Source organism: Littorina saxatilis, linkage group LG5 (assembly GCF_037325665.1).
Source record: "Littorina saxatilis isolate snail1 linkage group LG5, US_GU_Lsax_2.0, whole genome shotgun sequence".
In the NCBI taxonomy this organism is placed as follows: domain Eukaryota; kingdom Metazoa; phylum Mollusca; class Gastropoda; order Littorinimorpha; family Littorinidae; genus Littorina; species Littorina saxatilis.
The window spans coordinates 30,693,261-30,711,875 of record NC_090249.1 but is presented as its reverse complement, the minus strand read 5'-3'; the positions used below and the strand labels follow the sequence as shown (position 1 = coordinate 30,711,875).

Sequence of the window (18,615 nt, the reverse complement as noted above, 5' to 3'; positions counted from 1 at the left end):
GGTCGCGCTGACACTGTCTTTGGAAGGAATTAAAGGCAACTCGAACTTGATAGTTATGAGTTCATGTCCTTGGGGCAAAACTGTGGTTTACCCACACTTCTCCGCCTATCATTCCGTCTAGGGATTTCGCCTTGGAGCGTCATTTTGGAGTTATCTTATCGTTGAAAATGGGTGAATGCTTTCAGAATTTGCTTGGGCCTATTTCCTATTTTAAAATGGATAAATGAGACAAATTGGTGCTTGAGAAATTGAAAAGCAGGCTCAGCAAATACTGACGGAACGATTTCTGCAAGGTTACAAAATAGGCCCAGATGGAAGAAGAAAAATCCATTCAAGATGTGTGATCAATGTTTTCCTTTTACCTTGTTTCTTTCTTCAAATTAAAAACAGTAATTGCTGCAACACAATCTTTATCTTCATGTACACACACACACACACACACACACACACACACACACACACACACACACACACACATAATAATAATAATAATAATAATAATAATAATAATAATAATAATAATAAAAAGCTATGTCATTCACCATGAACAAAAAGTGGTTTTAATTGCCTTTTTTTGTCGTTTAATATGTTCTTGCAGCCATCCTTCTCAGTGGTACAAATGCATGCACAAATAATTGAACCCTGCTGACTAAAAAAACAAGTCGCGTAAGGCGAAAATACAATATTTAGTCAAGTAGCTGTCGAACTCACAGAATGAAACTGAACGCAATGCCATTTTTCAGCAAGACCGTATACTCGTAGCATCGTCAGTCCACCGCTCATGGCAAAGTCAGTGAAATTGACAAGAAGAGCGGGGTAGTAGTTGCGCTAAGAAGGATAGCACGCTTTTCTGTACCTCTCTTTGTTTTAACTTTCTGAGCGTGTTTTTAATCCAAACATATCATATCTATATGTTTTTGGAATCAGGAACCAACAAGGAATAAGATGAAAGTGTTTTTAAATTGATTTGGACAATTTAATTTTGATAATAATTTTTATATATTTAATTTTCAGAGCTTGTTTTTAATCCGAATATAACATATTTATATGTTTTTGGAATCAGCAAATGATGGAGAATAAGATAAACGTAAATTTGGATCGTTTTATACATTTTTATTTTTTTTTACAATTTTCAGATTTTTAATGACCAAAGTCATTAATTAATTTTTAAGCCACCAAGCTGAAATGCAATACCGAAGTCCGGGCTTCGTCGAAGATTACTTGACCAAAATTTCAACCAATTTGGTTGAAAAATGAGGGCGTGACAGTGCCGCCTCAACTTTCACGAAAAGCCGGATATGACGTCATCAAAGACATTTATCAAACAAGAAGAGCAAACGCTCGATCGAGTCACTTTCGCAGTTCTGAATATTATATGAGGCATCAGATGGACAGGAAGAAATTGCTATTCACAACACAATGAGTCACGTTCACATAAAATTTGAGCCCGGTCACTTTTATAGTTTCCGAGAAAAGCCCAACGTTAAGTTGTGTGTTGCCGAACAGAAAAGGCTAGTTATCTCCCTTGTTTTTCTGATAACGTTCGTAAAAGGCTACAGATGTAAATACTTTGATGTAAAGAATAATCCTACAAAGTTTCAATCACATCCGATGAACTTTGTCAAAGATATAAAATGTCTAATTTTTCCTTTGACGCTGACCTGTGACCTTGAAAAAGGTCAAAGGTCAACGAAACCATCGTTAAAGTGTAGAGGTCATTGGAGGTCACGACTAAACAAAATATGAGCCCGATCGCTTTGATAGTTTCCGAGAAAAGATATAAAATGTCTAATTTTTCCTTTGACGCTGACCTGTGACCTTGAAAAAGGTCAAAGGTCAACGAAACCATCGTTAAAGTGTAGAGGTCATTGGAGGTCACGACTAAACAAAATATGAGCCCGATCGCTTTGATAGTTTCCGAGAAAAGTCCAACGTTAAGGTGGTGTCTACGGACCGGCCGTCCGGCCGGCCGGACGACCGGCCGGACAGACTAACACTGACCGATTACATAGAGTCACTTTTTCTCAAGTGACTCAAAAAATGAAGAAAACGTTCGGGGATTTCATACCCAGGAACTCTCGTGTCAAATTTCATAAAGATCGGTCCAGTAGTTTAGTCTGAATCGCTCTACACACACACACACACAGACACACACACACGCACATACACCACGACCCTCGTTTCGATTCCCCCTCGATGTTAAAATATTTAGTCAAAACTTGACTAAATATAAAAAACCACCACAAACCTAACAAGTCGCGTAAGGCGAAATTACTACATTTAGTCAAGCTGTGGAACTGACAGAATGAAACTGAACGTAGTCCGCCGCTAGTGCAAAAGGCAGTGAAAGTGACGAGCCTGTTTGGCGCGGTAGCGATTGCGCTGTGCTTCATAGCACGCTTTACTGTACCTCTCTTCGTTTTAACTTTCTGAGCGTGTTTTTAATCCAAACATATCATATCTATATGTTTTTGGAATCAGGAACCGACAAGAAATAAGATGAAACAGTTTTTAAAACGATTTCGGAAATTTAATTTTGATCATAATTTTTATATTTTTAATTTTCAGAGCTTGTTTTTAATCCAAATATAACATATGTATATGTTTTTGGAATCAGAAAATGACGAAGAATAAGATGAAATTGTTTTTGGATCGTTTAATAAAAAAATAATTTTAATTACAAGTTTCCGATTTTTAATGACCAAACTCACTCATTAGTTTTTAAGCCACCAAGCTGAAATGCAATACCAAACCCCGGCCTTTGTCGAAGATTGCTTTGCCAAAATTTTAATCAATTTAATTAAAAAATGAGGGTGTGACAGTGCCGCCTCAACCTTTACAAAAAGCCGGATATGACGTCATCAAAGGTATTTATCGAGAAAATGAAAAAAACGTCCGGGGATATCATACCCAGGAACTCGCATGTCAAATTTCATAAAGATCGGCCCAGTAGTTTAGTCTGAATCGCTCTACACACACACACAGACAGACAGACACACACACATACACCACGACCCTCGTCTCGATTCCCCCCTCTATGTTAAAACATTTAGTCAAAACTTGACTAAATGTAAAAACACAAGGTATGTCAGATGAACCCAACAACAACCAAAAACAATTCTAATCATTTACCAAGATTACGAGATGAAATATATCATGAAGAGTCTTGATATGAAACACAGAAGAAAATGTTCTGTGTAGTCGTAATGTCAAAATAAATCATGAATAAAAATGTAATAATTGCTTAAATACCTGAAGCCAAAAAACTCCTTTAAGCTAACATGAAAGTTTAAACAAATACATCCAAAACGTGTCAATCAAAACTGATGATGTTGATTAATAACCGGAACCTTTACCTCGGCCTGAAGTCAACCAGAACAAGTTTTGAGCAAGATATTCCAAGGGAGATAGCTCTTGCAAAAGTCAAATAAGAGAATTGCAAACTACAGAAATGGGTTATTCCCCTTGTGTTTGATTTCCTTTTACTAACACTTCAACAGAGGAAAATCAACTGCATAGTGGACAGTGTACTACCATGCTCTCTCCTCTCTCTGTGCGCATGCCGACGTCTTTCTCGGTGACTACACACACACACACACATACCACTCTTTCTTTTTTCTCTCTCACACACAAACATCTCACTTTCTCTCTCACACAACACACACACACACACACACATATTTTGTGTAAACAGTTGAAGTACATGCCAAAAAACGATGGCTTTTTCACTAATGAGCAGCATGATCAAACACAAAGACGTACATACAATGGATGCACACTGTACACTCAACCTAAACAAGGATCAAAGCAAATCTTCATGTGAATAAATCAGAATAAAAAGAGATCTTCATGTCCTTTGGGCAAAATGTACACTTTTTCGACAATTGTTTGTCACGACAGCCAAATGGAGTCTTAACTTTACATTGCACCAAATAGATGAGAGGGGTTTGGTAGTAGAGGGTAGACGGAAGTCTTTTAATTTTATCTTGTCACAAGAATGGTAAAATTCCACTCTGCAGGCCTCAGAACACATCTGTCAGTGGCTACCGATGCTGCAATACTCCTACATGCCTGAACAGTGATGAATCCAACCACACCACTTCCACGTACCCTTATTCATACCATGTATGAAATCGGAAACTCGGAAATCGGAACCTCCATCTCCATCTCTATTTCTAAAATAATTTGCAAGTGACTTTCTTATGCCACAATCTTCCTGTCTCAGATGTAAGTGGTAAAAACCGCTGGATTCTTTGGAGATCCCCAACTAAAGGGGCATAAGTACTCAGAACACAAAACAACAGACCTGTGCAGTTTATGTGGAACTGTTCTCCTGACACTTTGACACTACACAATGAGAAGCAATTTACAGAAACAAGCCATTTTCATCATCAACTTTCATCCTCAACTTATTGATTGCTTCCCTTTTCTGTCTCATTTTCCATGTTGTACCTTTCTGCACAATCAAAAGTCTCTCAACATGATACAAAAAGTGTTTCAACAGCATCCACCTCAAATGAAGTTCTGCCAACAGCAAAACTGGTTCACACTGTCTCACTTCACATCTTGTGAATCTGCAGTCCCACAAAAGGCTAGGCTCCTTCAACAAGATGTAATTTTTATGCCTACAATCATGTTGCATCAGAGTCGCTCTCGCTCCAGTGAAAGTTTTGTACCAGTTCTTTTGAGAGGTTCTCTGCTTTCAGCACACTCAGCATTCCGCTCTCACATTCACTCGTTTAGGCTTTGAGGGACAGATACAGCTTCTTGTTAATCATAGTACGCTCTGGGTTGATTCGTTTCAACAGCTGTGCAATGGCATGTGTCATCTGTTCTTTCGTCAGGTTCAGCTTTTTGGAGCGGAATTTTTGCAGCAAGTCTTTCGTCGTCATGGGCTTCCTCTGCAGGTAACGTCTGATTGCATCCTCTGTGATGCCGTCGCTGTTGACAGAAAATCATTATCAACATCTTCGTCATCATTGTCATCATCATTGAATGGTGGTCTTGTAAAGAAGCACACACATAACACACACACAAAAGTTTGATCAATTTACAGCATTTCTGGATTTCACAAGACAAACAAAAAAATAAAAAATAAAAATGCCTATGAAGTAAGGCCACCTGTGTTGTCCACATACCTGTGAATGTGACTGAGGCCTGCCTGTCATGAGAGGACACATACAATGACGCGGACACCTAGTGTGTCCCAGGGCTGTCTTTCTTGGACACAGAAAACTCGACCGTCTGTTACACTAAATGCATAAGGGTCACAACTGCTCATATGATTGACGTATAATGTCTGCTTACCTTGATGAACCACCGGAATAAGAAGAATGATCTCTCTTGGACTTTTTGGACGGTGGAGCATCTCCGTCTCCCTTTCGCTTCACAGCTAAAACCCAGAGAAAACACATGATTGACAAATATTCATACTTATAGAATCATAGTGTTACAAAAGCAGGGAACTCTACATTCCTATCATCCTCTTCTTGGTATTGACACACACAAAAAAGAGGTAAAACTCACAAAGGATGTTCACTGGATGACTGGTTAATTTGAATGATGTTTCCACTTTCATACTGTCTGTTTACAGATGGTGATGGGAAATCAACCCTGACTGTCGGCATGGTGAGTAAATTACAACCAATTCTTTCTTTCTTTATTTGGTGTTTAACGTCGTTTTCAACCACGAAGGTTATATCGCGACGGGGAAAGGGGGGTGGGGGGGGGGGGGGGGGGAGATGGGATAGAGCCACTTGTAAATTGTTTCTTGTTCACAAAAGCACTAATCAAAAAATTGCTCCAGGGGCTTGCAACGTAGTACAATATATTACCTTACTGGGAGAATGCAAGTTTCTAGTACAATTACAACCAATATGAGCTATGCATAACCAACTGCAGTCTCATTTCATTGGATTATTATTTCATACACAATGTCATAAGAAAGGATGGACAAAACAACCCAAATACAAGAACTAGTAATAGTAGTATTTCTGAGGAATAGTCAAAGAATTGTTAGACTCACTTTGACAAGGTTCAGACTGGACTGTAGTAATGTTTTCTTTTACAATAAAAGAGAAACTGTCTGTCTGTGCCCACAAGTCTAAAACATGTCTGTCTGACTGCTTCTGCCCCTTGCATTTGTGTGTGTGTGTGTGTGTGTGTGTGTGTGTGTGTGTGTGTGTGTGTGTGTGTGTGTGTGTGTGTGTGTGTGTGTGTGTGTGCTTGTGTGTGTGTGCTTGTGTGTGTGTGCTTGTGTGCGTGCACATGTGTGTGCGTGTGTGTGCTGCTCACATGGGTAACAAAACCTACATACAAAAGCAATAACAGAGGTTGTAAGGCTTCTTTTTAAGCCTACTGTCTATATGATACTTACCGAGACAGTACTATTCTTGCACATTATCTATTATAGGCCGAAAAAATTGGACAAAACGCTGAGTGGGTACAATTATCTCCCATAACCATGCGCCACCGTGGATCCCAAGCACTGTCCGAGTGCTTCCCCCTTACAGGATGTAGGTGGCGCGTCCTCTTTCTTTATGAGCTGCAGACCCTCAAAAAGCCCATAACATATCAAGAGGGGAGGCGGGAGGGAAACTCTAATAGTACTGTCTCGGTAAGTATCATATAGACAGTAGGCTTAAAAAGAAGCCTTACAGTCAATATAACACTTACCTCGACAGTACTATTCTTGCACAGAATACCAGAGTGGTGTGAGGGTGATATGTAGAGTATTAAACTCCTTAATCAAAATCACTTAAATCCAAGGATTAAGATACCCAGGCAATTTTCGAACAGTACTACCGTAAAAGAAAATATACCCAAGAAACATACCTTAGACTGACGTGACCATGCTGGCAACCACTGCTGTGTGGTGAACTCAATGTCAAAGTCCAGGCCACTCAAAGCTTGAATACCACTGAGTCTACGGCAAGTGGCTAAAGCGATGAGGAACAATTAGTCTTAAAAATCAGCAACTTGATACTGATGCCTGCCAGGGGTTCAAACTCATTGCTACGCAGGAGTTTGAGGACCAGAAAGACATCCCCCTTGGGAAATGAAACCCGAGGTTTACATTGCTAATACCCGAAAGGACATTAGCGATGAGGGAGGAACTGATCAAGTGTTCAGATCTGCGACCAGTAGCGGCCGCAATCGTGGAAGCGATGGCAGATCTGTATCCAAGAAGAGTCTTAGAAGAAAGACTCTTCTTTTGATACACTTCCACCAGGAAGTTGGCCAAGTCCTGTGTTGAGGGATAAAGCGGCTTTATCCCCTTGGACAAGGCGAAGGTGGCCCAAGCTCTCCAGCGTAAGTCGTAGAGCTGATTAGTTGATCGCCTCTTAGCGTTCAAGGAAAACTCTACTGAACTCTTGTGCAATCCTAGTGCAAGCAGTTTGGAGCGCACAAGAGCCATGCGGTCAAGCACAGACTCTCTGGACGTGGATGAGGGAGGCATGATCGAGGCTGGAGCAGACCTCCCCCGTCCAGATCCAGAGGTAGAGGGTCTACGTGGGTGAGACCGCGAAGATCTGGAAACCACGGAGCTGTTGGCCAGTAAGGCGCGACCAAAATCAGTCTTGGTCGTTCCTGCAGATATTTTGCCAGCACCCTCGGAATCAGAGATGTCGGGGGATAGGCGTAAGCATCGAGGAGCCTCCACAAGAGAGTGAATGCGTCCAAGTGGAACGCATTCATGTCTCGAAAGGGGCTGACGTACCTGGGAAGCCGAGCGCTGAATCGAGTTGCGAACCGATCGATCAGAGGACGGTCCCACCTTGCCCACAGACGCTGTAGAACGTTGTGAGCGATGGTCCATTCTGTGGAGAGAACCTGATCGCCCCGACTGAGAATGTCGGCCAGGGCGTTCATTTTCCCCGGAACGAACTGGACTGACATCCGGACCTGATTGGTCTGGCACCAGAGCAGAATCTCCTCCGCCAACAGGGAGAGGGACCGAGAATTGGTGCCCCCCTGGTGGCGAAGGTAAGCTAAGCATGTGGTGTTGTTGTCCCCGTTGAAAATCAGAGGGGCCAAGGACAGGCCGAATGGGAGGGCCCGAAACTCGAACACTGTGCCCTCCCAAACGAACCGGAGCAGATGTCGGTACCCCGGGGCCACCAGGATGTGGAAGTAAGCACCCTGGAGGTCCCAGACATGGCCCAAACGTTTGGCCGGATGACCAACCGGACCGACGAAGGGGTTTCCATCTTGAACTTGCACCTGTGAAGGTACAAGTTCAAGGTGGAGAGGTCCAACACCGGCCTGAACCGGCCGTCCTTTTTGGGGACGGTGAACAGGCGGGAGCAGAACCCCCGAGAAGGCTGAGAAAGGGGGTAGACCGCCTTCTTCTCGACCAACGAGTTCACCTCGTCCTGAAGAGCCTGCCATCTGGCAGGGTCTCGAGGAGGGGGGAACGTCCAGGGTAGAGCGGACAATGGAGGTTGTGACGACAGCGGTAGAGAAAACCCCGACCACACCACCCTCAAGAAAAACTGGTTGGAGACCAGTCTGCCCCACATGCCGCGGGCCCGAAAAAGGGAACCGACGGACGAAAGAGGGGCAACTTGAGGGGGCGTCACCGTAGGGCCGGGACTCACTGAAAATTCTGCTGGCGGGCAGGCGCAGGCTTGCGACCACCCCCCCTGGTGGTGCTGCTTCCCCTTACCTGTCTGAGCACCCTTTGTCTTGCTTGGGAACGCAACAGGCGCCTAAGAGGAGGAAGAAGGAGGCAGTGAAACTGGCTTCTTCTTCTTCTTCTGAGGCTGGGAGCTGGAGGTGACTGTAGCACTTCTCTTACTCCCCGCCGCCGTCGCCGAAGCAGCGAGGCCAACCATCAGAGAATCAGTGTTCCTCTGGCGTGTGGACTCCACCACAGAACGAACAGTGTCCGGATGAAAGAGGGAAGAAGGCTGAGGAAACGTGTTCCTCAGACTCTTCCTCATATCCGGAGGCACTATAGAAGTAGGCAGAAAATGATCACGGAACAGGGCCAATAAAGTGGACCCGTGTTCCAATGGCCAATTCTGCCGCAGACGTCACGCACGATCGCACGGCATGCAAAGCCCGATCCACTCGAACCGTGTCAAGGACCCGAGTGGAATCGGACTCTGCGCGATCGGGAGGGTCCAACAGTGTGGCCAGCGTGCTCATCCATGTCAAGGCCTGTGATTGGGCCTCGACTGTGGAATAAACGGTGGCCTCAAGATTGTGGAACGAAGCAGAGCTCAGTTCCACCTTCTTGACCGAAGGCACCTCCCCAACGAACACATCACCGTCAGCCCCACCCTAAACACTCGAAGTCTGGAAAGGGAGAGTTCGAGAGTCAAAGGGAAAAGGGAGGGACGAAACAGATTGGACACGAGGAAACAGTGGAGGTGCGCCTCCCAAAGGAAAGCATGGCACTGAACCCGCGTCCTCCCGAGGAACATAGGTCGCGTTTGCACGTGAATCTGTACTCCTCAGGCGATGTGCTGCCGCTTCCACCGTGGCACTAAGACTAGGGTGGAACGCGAATTGCCGGCGGACGGATCGTTCATAAAACGAGCCGCCGGCAGACGCGGCGTGAGCCTCCCGCGCCCGGGCCGAAGCGGACTCAAAGGACGAGAGGGCGTCTCAGGGAAGGACGTCCTGAAACTGTTCAAACGTCCTTCTAGCTGTGCGAGGACGAGCCTCCTGCCTCTCGTCCTCAGACCCCGGGTCCAGGTCCTGTGTGTCAACACTAGACGACAGACGCTTAAGAGAGGCATCCGTGACGTCAAGACGCCGCGTGATGTCTGTCATGTACTGTTGGAAAGTACGAAGCATAGCTTCGGAAGTTCCATCAGAAACCGGCAAGGGTAGAGGATCAGTGTTAACCTCAGGGCGACCCTGATCCTCCTCCCTATCGTCCTCCGACTCACTCTCCTCTTCACTTCCCGACAACTCCTCAAAAGCAGGAGTGTAGGGAGCTTGAGGGGGAAGAGCCGAAAGCGATGAAGCAGGCTGTGAAGAAACGCCCACAGAAGCAAGAGGCCGCGAAGACCCCTGCCCCAAAGACGAAACGTCTCCAGCAGCCGAAGGGGGAGAAAAACAACAACCCTGCGACTGTTGGGTCAGCCCAGCCAACGAACCCCCGCCATTTATAGACTGAACAGGAACCCATCGGGTCTGATCAGAAAAGAAATGGTCCGGTCCGGTCGGGGGTGCCGATCCGGTCCGGTAGGGTGGTCCGGTGTTCCGGTCCGGTGCCGGACCATCCGGAGGTCCCGTTCGGCACCGAACCATCGTACCCACAGAAGTGTTCGGGTGGTTAGGTCCGGACGTGGACATACCGTACCATCCGGACCCGTGGTCCGGTATGGTCCGGTTCGGTGCCAGACCATCCAGACCAACAGAGGTGGTCGGGTGGTCCGGCACCGGGCCATCCGGACCCGTAGGTCCGGACCCGTAGGTCCGGACCCGTAGGTCCGGACCCGTAGGTCCGGTACCATCCGGAGGTCCTGTTGACATCGAACCATCCGTACGCACAGAAGTGTTCGGGTGGCTCGGTCCGGGCGTGGACGTACCGTACCATCCGGACCCGTAGGTCCGGTTCGGTGCCAGACCATCCGGACCAACAGAGGTGGTCGGGTGGTCCGGACCGGTCCGGTAGGGTGGTCCGGTGTTCCGGTCCGGTGTTCCGGTCCGGTCCCGTACCATCCAGAGGTCCCGTTCGGCATCGAACCATCCGTACCCACAGAAGTGTTCGGGTGGTTCGGTCCGGACGTGGACACACCGCACCATCCGGACCCGTAAGTCCGGTGGTCCGGTGCCAGACCATCCGGACTAACAGAGGTGGTCGGGTGGTCCGGTCCGGACCGGACCACCGGTCCAGTACCGGACCATCCGGACCCGTAGGTCCGGTCCGGTCCCGTACCATCCGGAGGTCCCGTTCGGCACCGAACCACCCGTACCCACAGAAGTGTTCGGGTGGCTCGGTCCGGACGTGGACATACCGTACCATCCGGACCCGTAGGTCCGGTTCGGTGCCAGACCATCCGGACCAACAGAGGTGGTCGGGTGGTCCGGACCGATCCGATAGGGTGGTCCGGTGTTCCGGTCCTGTGGTCCGGTCCCGTACCATCCGGAGGTCCCGTACGGCACCGAACCATCCGTACCCACAGAAGTGTTCGGGTGGTTCGGTCCGGACGTGGACCTACCGTACCATCCGGACCCGTAGGTCCGGTGGTCCGGTATGGTCCGGTTCGGTGACAGACCATCCGGACCAACAGAGGTGGTCGGGTGGTCCGGTTCGGACCGGACCACTGGTCCGGTACCGGACCATCCGAACCCGTAGGTTCGGTCCGGTCCCGTAGCATCCGGAGGTCCCGTTCGGTACCGAACCATCCGTACCCACAGAAGTGTTCGGGTGGCTCGGTCGGACGTGGACATACCGTACCATCCGGACCCGTAGGTCCGGCATGGTCCGGTTCGGTGCCAGACCACCCGGACCAACAGAGGTGGTCGAGTGGTCCGGCCCCGACCGGACCACTGGTCCGGTACCGTACCATCCGGACCCGTATGTCCGGTGGTCCGGTGTGTTCCGGTTCGGTGCCAGACCACCCAGACCAACAGAGGTGGTCGGGTGGTCCGGTCCCGACCGAACCACTGGTCCCGTACCGTACCATCCGGACCCGTAGGTCCGGGGGTCCGGCAAGGGCCAGAGGTACTGTCCCGCACCGGACCCTAAGGTCCGGTACGGTCCCGTACCATGGGTCCCGTCCGGACCAAACCCGGAGGTCAAGTCCAGTCGGGACCCGTGGGTCCGGTTCGATCCCGACCCGTAAGCCTGGAACGTTCCGGACCCTTGGTCCGGACCATCCGTCACCCGAACACCAGACGCTAAGGAATGGCGTGGGGTCAAGACGGTCCGGTCGGAGGTGTCGGTCTGAGCAACAGAAACAATGTTCCCGTCGCCCTGACCATTCGACAGAAGTACCACGTTCTGTCGAACACCTCCACGTCCAGTAACTAGTCGGCCGGAGCGTCTTAACAAGAGGGACAGCCACCAGTCACACGGACGTCAGAGGGAACCGTAGTAGCAGTGGTCGTAGGCACGAAGCCTGAAACCCCTGCCCCCACAGGACCGCCCTGAACGGGGTCAATTCGCATCCCAACCCCAGCGGGGAGGGAATTCAGAGACCCCGTCATCTCCTCCGATCTCCCCCCCCAGGAGGCCGAAACTACTGTCGAAACAGCAGCAGACGACCCAGCGAGGGAGTTCAGAGGAGGACCCGTGTCCCTCCTGGCTTCCACAGCGGTGGAAACCGAGGAGGGCACAGGAGAGGCACCGGAAAAAGGAAGATTTTAATGCCAACTGCACCCGGTGTTCCCAGGCGGTCACCCATCCAAGTACTAACCGGGCCCGACGTTGCTTAACTTCGGTGGTCGGACGAGAACCGGTGTTTACAACGTGGTATGGCCGTTGGCTGTCAAAACCTGAGTCTCTCCAGTAGCCCCTAGATCGGATTCACCAACCCCCAAAGAGGGTTGGGAATCGACCTGCCCCCGGATTCGAGCCAGGGAGGAGAAGGAAACCTTCCCCCCAGGCTTGAAACCGGGAGGAGCTGAAGCCTGAGACTGAGGGCCGGACAACGGCGTCGAAGGGGGGGAAGCCTGTTCCACTGAAGGAGAAGGAGAAAGAAGCTTTTTCTTTCTCCTCGACCTTCCCCGAACCTTCGACGGCGCAGCCCCGCCCGAAGTCCCAGGCTCAAGCCCAGCCTGTTTGAGCAAGCTCGCATTGAGCTTGCTCAAACAGGCTTTCTCCGCCCTCCCTCGCCGCAAACGCAAAGCGTTTGGGGAGGGAGAGTCGGAGCGCCGAAAGATCCCCTTCTCCGTGCGTAAAACATGACGCTGGGCGCCCGGAGAAGGGTTGCCCCCGGCAGACTCTGGTTCCGTAGAACCAGAGCCCAAAACAGGACGAGACATCCTACCTCGCCCTGTACGTACCCTTAAAGACCGAGAATTAACAAAATTCAAAGAAAATTTAGGTCAATACTCAAGTGAATGCGGCGAAACGAGAAGCAGACGACCGGTCACCACGAAGTAGGACGGGAGGCACGCCGAGTCCGCCACACAAAAACGGAGGCACAAGTTGAAGGAAACACAACGTAGCCTCAAGCCAGAAGTGGAATAACACACAATAATCCAACAGGTGATAGTCCACACAGAAAAGAAGCCTCTTAGTCCAAAATAATCCGGGAGCGTAGCAGAAACACAGCCGGTCTGACACGCGCGAAAAAAGAAAGAGGACGCGCCACCTACATCCTGTAAGGGGGAAGCACTCGGACAGTGCTTGGGATCCACGGTGGCGCATGGTTATGGGAGATAATTGTACCCACTCAGCGTTTTGTCCAATTTTTTCGGCCTATAATAGATAATGTGCAAGAATAGTACTGTCGAGGTAAGTGTTATATTGACTTGTTCTTACATTTGGAATCAGTAGTGTTTGTAGAGCTGCTCCCTGCATCTCCCTTTTCATTGGGCTTCTTCTTGTCTCCTTTCTCCTTCTGATCAAACACAGACAGCGAAATAGTCAGCATCAGGAAAATGTTACCACATGCATAACGATGAAAAATATCCTTCTGCGGTATTGTTTCATCAGCAAGAAGTTTTTCAGACGACAAGTTTGATTTCTGATGGGTGCACATTATGAAAAACAAATCAATAGATGAACAATTACACACACAAAAATCAAATTAATTTTTTTTTATAAATAAATTAATAAATAACTTAAGACGTATATAAATAAATACATGTACAAGCATGCATCTCGGACTAGAAAGTGTTATTTGCATGGCTAATTTTAGCTTAACTGTATATGCATTGATGCGCCAGCGATGGCAGATATTCACTGAATGTAGTAGTACAGCAACACACTCTCACTACCCCACACCATACCCCCAAAGCCACAAGACAATTTCAGAGGTGGTAAGTTTTCCGTAAATCACAGAGCAATGGTAGAAGAATAACCATTCTTTGCTGGCACAAAGTGCACATATCAAGTGACGGCTGAACTGACTGCAAACCGTCTAAACTACGACCACAACTAATGCACACACAAACTGACAGACAACAGGCCAGTCCAGCACTTACCACTCCACACCCCCCCCCCCACATATTCTCACAAAAACGTTAAAAAGAACAACAAAAAATACTCACCTGCATAAGAAGAGCTGAGGTAATTTTTTCATCTTTGTCAATATCTGAATCGCTGCCTGAACTTGAGCTACTGCTTTCACTTCCAGTTTCTGAAAACAAATGTCAAACTAGACACCTTTTTGGGGTTGCTTTTTTAACAAAAACAACACACATTTAACAACCCACATGTAGACAGAAGTACCTATATGGATGGGTCATTCATTAATAAAAATGTTTGCCAAGAATTGCTTTGCTTATCAGTATTAGTCATGTGAGAAACACTGCAATGATTGCTCGGCAGAGAGCACTGAAGTTTCTCTGCAGACAGCACCAAAGTTCCACATTCACACACATTGAAACATTCATAAATTAAAGGCATAGAAAGCTGATGACTATTCACGCTAATTGCTTTACCCACAGCTGGAGACATGCTAAATTAAGTTCCCTGCAAGATATTGTGGTCTAGGACCCCTTAAATGTTGAGATATTTGAATTTTTATTTTGATCTAGATCGTCCTATTTATAGATTTGCCAACAGAGGTAACGTTGACGCAAGGGAAATAACTCCGCGTCTTTGTTGACATCCTCACTTTTTCAGAGGCTAGAACAAGCTGTAATGCATGTATATGGTCCGCGCATTGCGACATATCGTCATTATATGGCCTTATGATGCATTTGACATCGATTGTGGGCAAACTACACATCGTAAACACGGGAGCGAGTTAGTAAGCCTTTAAACAACTCTAAAGCAATCAAACAAACAAGCAAAATGGAAAAGCTGAGGAGAACTCTCACTCTTTTCTTTTGCAGGTTTCTCGTCTTTTTTCTCCTCGTCCTCATTGTCCTCTTCCTCCTTGTTTTCCTCCTCGTCCTCTTCATCCTCCGAGTTGAGGATATTTCGCAGACCATCCTCCTCTGCCACGCCTTTCTCCTCGTACTTTTTGTTTTTCTCGTCCGCCCCAGATAACCCACTACTGCAAACAAACAACGCTTGAGAATCAAAACATTGGTGACTACAGAATGAAGATTAAGCCAGAATGCAGACATAGCTAATATGAGACAAGTATCACTTTCTTTCTTTATTTGGTGTTTAACGTCGTTTTCAACCACGAAGGTTATATCGCGACGGGGAAAGGGGGGAGATGGGACAGAGCCACTTGTCAATTGTTTCTTGTTCACAAAAGCACTAATAAAAAATTTGCTCCAGGGGCTTGCAACGTAGTACAATATATTACCTTACTGGGAGAATGCAAGTTTCCAGTACAAAGGACTTAACATTTCTTACATACTGCTTGACTAAAATCTTTACAAAAATTGACTATATTCTATACAAGAAACACTTAACAAGGGTAAAAGGAGAAACAGAATCCGTTAGTCGCCTCTTACGACATGCTGGGGAGCATCGGGTAAATTCTTCCCCCTAACCCGCGGGGGGACAAGTATCACTACCACAGAGAACATAGAACTAAAAAAAAACAAGTCGCGTAAGGCGAAAATACAATATTTAGTCAAGTAGCTGTCGAGCTCACAGAATGAAACTGAACGCAATGCCATTTTTCAGCAAGACCGTATACTCGTAGCATCGTCAGTGCACCGCTCATGGCAAAGGCAGTGAAATTGACAAGAAGAGCGGGGTAGTAGTTGCGCTAAGAAGGATAGCACGCTTTTCTGTACCTCTCTTTGTTTTAACTTTCTGAGCGTGTTTTTAATCCAAACATATCATATCTATATGTTTTTGGAATCAGGAACCGACAAGGAATAAGATGAAAGTGTTTTTAAATTGATTTGGACAATTTAATTTTGATAATAATTTTTATATATTTAATTTTCAGAGCTTGTTTTTAATCCGAATATAACATATTTATATGTTTTTGGAATCAACAAATGATGGAGAATAAGATAAACGTAAATTTGGATCGTTTTATAAATTTTTATTTTTTTTTACAATTTTCAGATTTTTAATGACCAAAGTCATTGATTAATTTTTAAGCCACCAAGCTGAAATGCAATACCGAACCCCGGGCTTCGTCGAAGATTACTTGACCAAAATTTCAACCAATTTGGTTGAAAAATGAGGGCGTGACAGTGCCGCCTCAACTTTCACGAAAAGCCGGATATGACGTCATCAAAGACATTTATCAAAAAAATGAAAAAAACGTATGGGGATTTCATACCCAGGAACTCTCATGTCAAATTTCATAAAGATCGGTCCAGTAGTTTAGTCTGAATCGCTCTACACACACACACAGACACACACACACACACGCACACACGCACACACGCTCACACACACGCACATACACCACGACCCTCGTTTCGATTCCCCCTCGATGTTAAAATATTTAGTCAAAACTTGACTAAATATAAAAAGAAGGATGGCCGGAGATGGATTTCAGAGAAGTTCCAGGTTGAGGACAGAAGGAGGTCTAGCCTTAACAGAAGCATAACAATATTTATGACACTGTTCAAAATTAAGCCAAAGTTAAGCCAATCAAACCAACATTAAAACTTCCCAGAGTCCAAGGAGGATGAAAGTGGCATGTTCATTTCAATGCGTGTTGTTCTCTCCGGAGCCAGGAGATTGTTTCCGCATAACTCTCACTTGCTCTTGTTGCCCAGTAATGTTGTCTATAATAACAGCGCTTACGTCCTTCTATTTCTTAAAATGTTCATCAAGTCCACGTATAACTTCAAAGGCAGTCAATTACAAACAAGAAAACAAAACTTGTGAGAACAAATTCCACATATCTCTTGGGAAACGTCTGGGTTGAAGCTCTGAGCTTAGCTTATACGAATTCTGAACAAAATCACTACATCATTTTTGGAACTTTAGTACCTGTGACAAACTTGAGTACCTGTGACAAACTTGAGCGCTGCAGGGGCGTTAAACTAAACAATAAGCAGTGTGAAATTGTACCATTACCTGCTACTGTCAGACATGTAATCAACTTCTTTGTCATCATAGTCTCCATCATCGCTCTCCTCGATTGCCTCGTCGTCAGAGTTCTGTTTGGAATTTTTCACCTTGGCTTTGCCCTTGGCGTTCGCCTTGCCTTTCTTCCCTTTGCCTCCTTTCTTGTCATCTGGAAATCAATCTGCTTCTTAGAGATATCCCATACATGTGACAGTAAAACAGCATTTTCAAGGTTGATAAAACTCTCTGTCTGCAATGCTAAAGCAGACAGAGAGGCAAAATGGTTCTTATGTATTTTTTGCCAAGTCATCAGTAACAACTAACACTAACAGCAAAATATTTCTTATGCTGATAACAGCTACAATGAGTCAGCTTTTGTTCACCTTCATTATTTCCGTACAAAACGCCTATTTGAAGGCACATGAATTTTGATCAGAAAATTGCACAGTTTGTATGCTAAGCCTTAGAAGTTATGTAATTATGAACAATCCTGGAAGTGAACACACACACACAAACACACACACACACACACACACACACACACACACACACACACACACACACACATTCAATGCATGCACACAAACAGCAGAGTAGAGTAGATGTCGACAAACATCAAAAATTTTATAAGTAAATTTTAATTTGATTAATATACTTACCCGAATCACATAAAGCATTGACGCAGTCTGAGATGCTAAGGTCTAAAAAGGCTACCCGTCTTAAACAATTTTAAAGGGAAGCAACCCCACCACAAAAAAAAGTCTAGGTAGCCATGGTAATGAGCACAACCCAGGGGAGTTACCTCCCATTGGTGTGTACTACGTCACTACCGCTACTCAACACGTGGTAAATATCATACGGCTTTTAAGAAAACTAAAAAACCATAAGCGGGGTCGGCGGGAGGGCATAAACTATGTGATTCGGGTAAGTATATTAATCAAATGAAAATTTACTTATAAAATTTTTGATAAAATTACATATTCTTACTCCGAATCACATAAAGCAGATAGCTTCAACAAGGCGGTGGGAAAGAAAATCTAACTCACTCTCAAATCCTTTCCAGGAACTGGCCCCCTGCAACTAAGGCAGGGAGGGCTCTAGAACCGTCCTGCCGGACAGCTGCGATGTCTCTGAGATAATAATTTATGAAGACATCATCAGAGCGCCAGTATGCTGTGCGCAACACCTCCTCCAGTCTCCTCGACCGTAGCACGGCCAAAGAGGAGGCCCAAGCCCTGGTTTCGTGGGCTCGGGCCGAGCCAAGGGGAAAAACAGGCTGCGTCCCCTCCTTGTCCAAACGGCTCCACTCGTAAGCTTGTCGAATGAGAGCAGACACCCACCGAGCCATAGTCGTCTTAGCAATGTCTTTTTGTCTCACCGTATTAAGGGAGATAAATAAGAGCTTTTGAGATTTTGATCTAAGCGGCTGTGAACGGGCAAGGTAAATGCCAAGGGCTCGGACAGGACAATTAACCGAGTCTGGATCTCCGGGAGCCAAGATGTTGGTTAACGGTTTAATACGAACCAGCGGGGATGCTTGA

General features: G+C 46.4%; 1 protein-coding gene and 1 non-coding gene across 2 annotated transcripts in view; both read right to left on the bottom strand.

Annotated features, from left to right (window-relative positions):
- Positions 1 to 534: 534 nt before the first annotated feature.
- The window catches only part of LOC138966839 (general transcription factor IIF subunit 1-like), a 34,076-nt gene continuing 15,995 nt past the window's right edge, over positions 535 to 18,615 (bottom strand). Inside the window, exons 8-13 of the mRNA XM_070339195.1 lie at positions 17,084 to 17,243; positions 14,956 to 15,134; positions 14,182 to 14,270; positions 13,451 to 13,529; positions 5,308 to 5,392; positions 535 to 4,941 (exon numbers count right to left, since the gene is read on the bottom strand). Coding sequence (XP_070195296.1) covers positions 4,740 to 4,941; positions 5,308 to 5,392; positions 13,451 to 13,529; positions 14,182 to 14,270; positions 14,956 to 15,134; positions 17,084 to 17,243 — 794 coding nt within the window. The 3' untranslated portion in view covers positions 535 to 4,739. The remainder of the gene's footprint in view (positions 4,942 to 5,307; positions 5,393 to 13,450; positions 13,530 to 14,181; positions 14,271 to 14,955; positions 15,135 to 17,083; positions 17,244 to 18,615) is intronic.
- On the bottom strand, positions 12,332 to 12,450 carry LOC138967895 (5S ribosomal RNA). The gene has a single exon (XR_011456071.1). It is a non-coding gene; the product is annotated as a 5S ribosomal RNA (ribosomal RNA).